This window comes from Adiantum capillus-veneris, chromosome 13 (genome assembly GCF_014529385.1).
Source record: "Adiantum capillus-veneris isolate H3 chromosome 13, ASM1452938v2, whole genome shotgun sequence".
NCBI classification, from domain to species: domain Eukaryota; kingdom Viridiplantae; phylum Streptophyta; class Polypodiopsida; order Polypodiales; family Pteridaceae; genus Adiantum; species Adiantum capillus-veneris.
The window spans coordinates 156,490,742-156,496,985 of NC_140943.1; the positions used below are offsets into that span (position 1 = coordinate 156,490,742).

General features: G+C 43.8%; 1 protein-coding gene and 1 pseudogene across 1 annotated transcript; one reads left to right on the forward strand and one right to left on the reverse strand.

Annotated features, from left to right (window-relative positions):
* Positions 1-1,888: 1,888 nt before the first annotated feature.
* LOC147445147 (uncharacterized) lies at positions 1,889-3,499 on the reverse strand (annotated as a pseudogene).
* A 50-nt stretch (positions 3,500-3,549) lies between these two features.
* Positions 3,550-5,037, forward strand: LOC147445148 (uncharacterized). The gene is made up of 6 exons (XM_086528174.1): positions 3,550-3,704; positions 3,821-3,887; positions 3,980-4,002; positions 4,115-4,371; positions 4,523-4,588; positions 4,947-5,037. The coding sequence occupies exons 1-6, from the start codon at positions 3,606-3,608 to the stop codon at positions 5,035-5,037; spliced, it is 603 nt and encodes a 200-aa protein (XP_086384300.1). The 5' UTR covers positions 3,550-3,605.
* Positions 5,038-6,244: the final 1,207 nt, after the last annotated feature.

Sequence of the window (6,244 nt, forward strand, 5' to 3'; positions counted from 1 at the left end):
GCATTCCAACAATGGCTGGTGCCTTGTAACCAAGCGTACCTTTTATCACCACAAACAACAAGATGTTCTAGGAAATCTCCATCCTTCCATTAGCAAAAAACAAAAAATGGATTCATAACAAAGACTAGATCTTGCCAATGACCTGAGTGATAGTAGAGCAATTAACCATCTAGCCGAACACATTGATGGAACCCATAATGCAACACCTACCCGAGCCATGGGACAAGGCAAGAAGCCCAACAATTCTCAAAGAAATACATGGTGCACATGTAACATGTAATGTGCAGGTGGTAGACAAGTTCATGCATCAACCTATCATTGCCATCAAGATTTGGCACATAACTTTGAAAGCTTCAAAAATAGTTTTGGTTTATCTTCTCCACTAGATTCAGAAGGAAACATGTAGAGTATGATGAACATCAAGCTCAAGTCTATAGCTCAAGTTCCCCTTGGTTGATGCCTGTTTAAAGAGCTAGGATTTCTCCCATCTCGACCAACAATATCATCGTGAGTTCTTTTGCCCATCTCAACGTCTTCCAAATTGCCACATACCTTCAAGATGCAATCATGGGTGGTGGAGAAATGCGATCGCTTTGCATTTGTTGAAAACAGCTCAGAGCTTCCTAGCACTACCACATTTGCCTTACGTATCAACCAAGGATGTGCTAAGCATAACATTTTTTTCAACAATTCGTAACTAACAATATCATCGTGAGTTCTTTTGCTACAATCGTAATCATGTCTACTACAATATCCATCATCATCACTTCCTTTACTTTTGTCATCATCTCAACTGCATCATTCACTTCTTCTATTATGTGTACCGTCACTGCTACTTTTGTGTAGTTCTTCTTATTTCAAATTATCCTTGTGCTCAAGATCCTTTTGCATATCGTTGCTTTTACGTTATATTTCTCTAAGGCTCGATTCACAACAAGCGGCGGAAGGGAAATGATGCAAGCTTACAACCAATCACCCTGCGCCAAGTAGGAAGCCTTGTTCACATAGCCCGGACGCAATGAGACAAAACCTTACCAGCTTGCGGAAGTAACTGCAGCATTCTCTTCCGACCCTACCCCCCCTGGCACAAAGCGCTTCCACCCTCCACGTCTGTAGACGAATCCTTGCTGGAGGGTCCAAATCAAAAAAAAATTATTTTAATAACCTTCAAACCTTTTGAAAAGAGACACTTTAGTGTCGATTTCCACCAGCCTCGAGTGTTCACAATGGGCGGCGGATGAAACCTACCAAAATGGGTTCTTCCACTCCTATGTGAAGTGATCGACAGTGCATTCCAAAGATTTTCCGACTGGAAACGTATATTTTGGAGTGTGATTGCTGCCCACTTCTGTGTGAACCCAGCCTAAATTGTGCTCAAATTTTAATCTTTGGGTATGCCTGAATTTCAAGAAGTTCTACGGCCAGAAATCCCGCCATGATGGATGAAGGTCAGCCTGCGTGCAAGGTGCGGCCCAAGGCTTCAAGCATGAATGTAAAGGTTACTGTATAACACAGATGAAGGTTTCGGATTACCCAAACCCTCTGGTACTGCAATCTATTATCGTCTCTGTGAGCGCACGCGGGCACGTGTGTGTGTGTGTGTGTGTGTGTGTGTGTGTGTGTGTGTGTGTGTGTGTGTGAGAGAGAGAGAGAGAGAGAGAGAGAGAGAGAGAGAGAGAGAGAGAGAGAGAGTTCTTGCTCCTCTATGATAGAGGTAGAAGGAGAAGAAATTGGGAGACCTGAGAGCTCTGAAATGCAGTGGCCTTACAGAAGCTATTTGGGCAGGTTGGCGGATGCACGCTGGTGGTTTCATCTCGATTCTGGCACAAGAATCAAGTCCTTCACCTGTATGTTGAGGTCGAATGACTTTCTTCAATTGATCCCCCCTTCACCCGAAAACATGTGCTGGAGATTTTGCTTCAGATTGGCTTTTGGTGAAGAAGATAAGGTAGTAGTCCAAGTGATTGAGCATGGTGAAGACATTTGCTGAACTTTGTGGGCTTGGATCATTGGAAGGATCCTCACCTCGATGAGATGTAATCCCAACAAAGTGGCATGTGGATGAGCGCCGGTTGTGAGACCATCAGCAACTGTGTTTGCATGTTGTTTTAGCATCATAAGATTCTAGAACATCCAGCTCTGAAATGAAAATAGCTATGGAGATAGCTGGCGAGATCGAAACAAGGATAGCATAATGGCCCGTTAAAGTTTACCAAGAATAGGGTTGCTGGTGACTCTGGGGCATCAAGATGTGCTTCACTGGTTGCATGTTGGACTTCATTTATAGGAACACTAGCATCAGATAAGACAACTGCCGGGAAGATTGGGAGCAAGGCTGGAGTGATCAAGCTGAAGGTGGGTACTAGGAGACGAAAACCGTGAGACTGGACATCATCTTCAAAAGCAGGGCTGGTTGGCTTGGTTAATTCAGATGTGTACTTGAATTGTCCAGCTCTCCAGGAGGCGAAGGGCATGAGAACTTGATGCGCTTGCAGGTCAGTGCCAGTGGCAATTGCGGTAGTTTGCACAGGATCTTGATGCAAAGCTTGGGCAGCATGAGAAGATTGTAAGTAATGCCCATTATAAGGCTCAGGTTGGTCCAGGGATGCCAAAAGTTTTGTGTGTGTCATTACCTTGGTGTGTTCTTCTCTTGCACTTGAATTTGAAAGGTTTTTATGCGCCAGATGTTCAGGACAAGATGGGCCAACGGTTCTTTCTTCCACATGGGCAAATGGGTCCTCAAGTAGGGAGACTTGGTGCCTTCTTGGGTTGGCCTGTATTTGCAAGAAAAGGGAACATATCCTTGGTGCGCATGGACAAGAGTATGGGCTGGACAGAGACCAGCAATTGACTCCTCAACAGCGATAGTAAAGACCTTGATGGGATCGACTGCTTTTTCTTTAGCAAGATCAGGTTGCTCAGCATGCAGGTTTCCATTCTCAGTATTGTCAACTGCTTTGGTTGCCTCGACTGCAGCTTCAACATCTGCGCATGGCATGCGAGGTCAAGAGTGATCTTGAGGCTTGTCCAGTAATTGATTTGTCCCATCAAGTGTTGCTTGAGTTGATTGGACAATGACATTGTAAGAATCAGCATCAGGAGGCAACTATGTAATGAAGTCGTCTGCAGGTGGTTGTTCAACACAACAGGGAGTGCGGCAGGTTCAAAATGCTTAGGGTCCAGGGCCATCAAAGGCTTGCAGGGTTTTAGGCATTGCACTGACCAAAAAATATGTATGGCCTTCACAAGGCAGTAGATGAAAGCATCTACAAGGAGAGATGATGCATCATACTTGCACTCAGAGCTAGCAAAGTAGGGGCTGATTCGATCATCACGCGCATTCAGCATGTGATCTTTTAAGTCGGCTGCAAGGATTTCACCATCTATGGCTCGCCAGGGAGGGTTCAGTATGAAAAGGCACAACATCATAAGCCTGAGAAATGTCCAATGTTTAAAGAGAGAGAGCTCGGCTGAAAAATTCCATCAAAAGTAGGAAACAATGTGCTGTGTTTAGTGAATCTTCATCTTGATCCGCATCATCAATTCTGCAAATTGGATAGAGTTCCCATGGGACATTAGAGACCGCTGCCTCACAAATAGCTGGGATGATCAAACCCAAGAAGTTTACCAAGATTCGGGAACCTTGTAGTCCACCGTCTGCAACCAGGGATAATGTCTCTGGCAGCGCAAATTTAGGGATTAAAGTGGATTCTTCAGCAAGTGCAGGCAGCTTGATTTCAAGATGTGGGTCATTAACATCATCTGCTGGAGTGGTTGCATCTTTGATTACATGCACGGAATCAGGAACATCTTCATGTAGGAGCCAGAATTGAGCATCGGCTGCCAAAAGGGGAAAACTAGCAAGATTTGGCTTGTTGCAGCAGCAGGTCAGACTCAGTTCATCTTCTTTAACAGCTTTTGCATCACTTTCTACCTTGAAGTGCGGCAGCAAGGTTGACCCCATTTCTTTGATGTACAGGCTCCATCAGGGATTCGAGGAAGGTGCTTATAATTGCATCCTGATCATGGGCTTCAGCAGGAATGGCTACAGTTGAATCAGTCAGCAAGAACTCGACCGCAAAGCCATTTGCAAGCTCTTGAAAATCACGTCCAGAAAGAGGAGCAACATCTTGGTGGGGAAGTGTATGGTCAAGCGTACAACAGGGATAATGAGAGTCGCCATCAAGAGCAGAGGATTCGCCAACACAGCAGAGATCGATGCGCAGGGTTAGGCAGTGTGGCACAAATGAGGACATTGCACTCTTTTTTTGGAGAGAAAAAAGAATTTCAATCCTATTCAGATGCTGTGAAGTGTACCAAGAAGCGGGGAAACAAAGCAGGATTTGCCAAAGGGTTGGGAATAGGATTACTGTAAGGAATCGCCATCGTGTTGCAATTACATATCGTATGTTTCTTTTTCCTCAGTGACCTCTGCAAGATGCATGGACGGATTGGGGAGTTCCTGGAAAAGCCATCAATGCCGCCCTTGCATTGTCTAACACTGATGCAGCTTTCATTTCAGTGCTGCCGATTTTGAGTACAACCAAGGTAAACAACTTGGTCAACATGCCAAAGTTCGGTATATCAGGTAATGCTCTCATACTCTCATTTATAAAATACACATCTATACATGATTTACGTAATTTTATGAATGAAGTTTGGATGCTTGTTGGCCATGTCTCTTTGATTTGTGTGCATATATCTTAATGGTGTCTTAAAATGCAGGTATATGTAGGCTGAGGACACGGAATATATTGAAAGACATAATAGTCAATGGAGTTGTTGGTGTTTTGTCATATGGATGATTACCATGGCTTCATGTCCCCAAACAACTATGTTTTCTTTAGGGCAAGGAAAATCCTCGAAATTGTTGCTGAGAATTTCACTTTTTTAACTTCTTGGAGGGTGCTTTGTCGTTGAAGAAGACCTTGGCTTTGCTGAACCAGGTACATGGCTGTTGTGCTCGGGTATGCGAGACAAATTATCATCCATGACATGCCTTTTATTGGGTCTCACCACAACGATAAAAGTGAGTAGTTCTTGCAACCTACCAACAATGATTTTCATAAGTGTTTCTTTTGTATGTCAGCAACTCTTGCCTTCTCTTCGTCATTTGAAGGTAGGAATCTCTGCAAAGAGATGCCTCCTTGAGCAATTATCAAGGCTTGCAGATCACTCATGTAACTAGTATCTTTCTAAAGGGGATTAGGAACATCTACTGCCGATGTGCCTCTTGCATGCAGACTCTCAAACTCTGTAAAGTTTTTATTGCCGGAGTCTCTCAGCAGCTCATGAACAGCTCGAATGTGATCAGTCTTCTGCTTGCTAGAACTGCCTGCTTCTTCCTTGTACAAAAGTGCAGTTGTTTGTTTTTCTTGATCTTGAACAACCTGCACAAAAGCTCAGTTTGTGTTGATGATTGTCTTCTTTGTAAAGTCAAAATCACTGCAATCCATTTAATGGTAGCTGCTCTCTTATTATGTTGCAATATACCAGAGTTTGATTGTCAGATTTTGATGTCCAACGACAATAAGATCAGATGATGCTGTACTGAGTTAATGCCTATTTACCGTTCAATTTTTATGTTTTTCAGGTGGAAGCTTACAACGCCACTTAGGCCGATGGGTTTAAATTTACTAGATGACTTATTAGTTTGGGTTTGCTAGATGGTTTACTAGTTTGACACGGCAAGGTCAAACTAGCAAGCGTGAAGAGTTTCTAGTTAGATCTAGCAATTTAGTTACAATATGGTAGTATCATTTGCCATATAGTAACAAACTTACTAGATTGACCAACTAGAAAGTGTCTCACAGTTGCTAGTTTGCACTTTTGCTAGTTGTGTGTATTCAAACTAGTGAATTATCTACCAAATTTATATTTTTTCTATATGGTAACATGTCAAAAGCTCCTTGTGATGACCCCCAGCTCTTCATGCCACCAGCACTTGTGAAGCTGATGGTACCTAGCTATCCGTCTTGGCCCTGCACCATGTTCCAGCTCTCACTCAAGCAGCCTCCAGCTTGCAAAGAACTTTCGGCTCTGAACTTCAGCCCCTCAGTGTTCTCCACATCGCCACCCTTTTGGCGCTCCTCTTGACAAATGTAAAAAAACTCCATCATGTGCAACACTTGGCCATTTGTAGCTTCAAACGGCTCCCCTCTTTGTCGTCTGCCTAATGGCCTGTAGTCCTACTCATGCTGGCCCCAATCACTAAGCCCTCATGGTGGCCCCTTTACTAGACATC

What these genes read in the sequence shown, in the direction of transcription:
- LOC147445148 (XM_086528174.1), top strand. Translation starts at nt 3,606, where the DNA reads ATGATCAAACCCAAGAAGTTTACCAAGATTCGGGAACCTTGTAGTCCA. An exon ending in TTGGCTTGTTGCAGCAGCAG is followed by an intron (nt 3,888 to 3,979) that starts GTCAGACTCAGT and finishes TTTGATGTACAG; the next exon opens with GCTCCATCAGGGATTCGAGG. An exon ending in CCATCAGGGATTCGAGGAAG is followed by an intron (nt 4,003 to 4,114) that starts GTGCTTATAATT and finishes AATCACGTCCAG; the next exon opens with AAAGAGGAGCAACATCTTGG.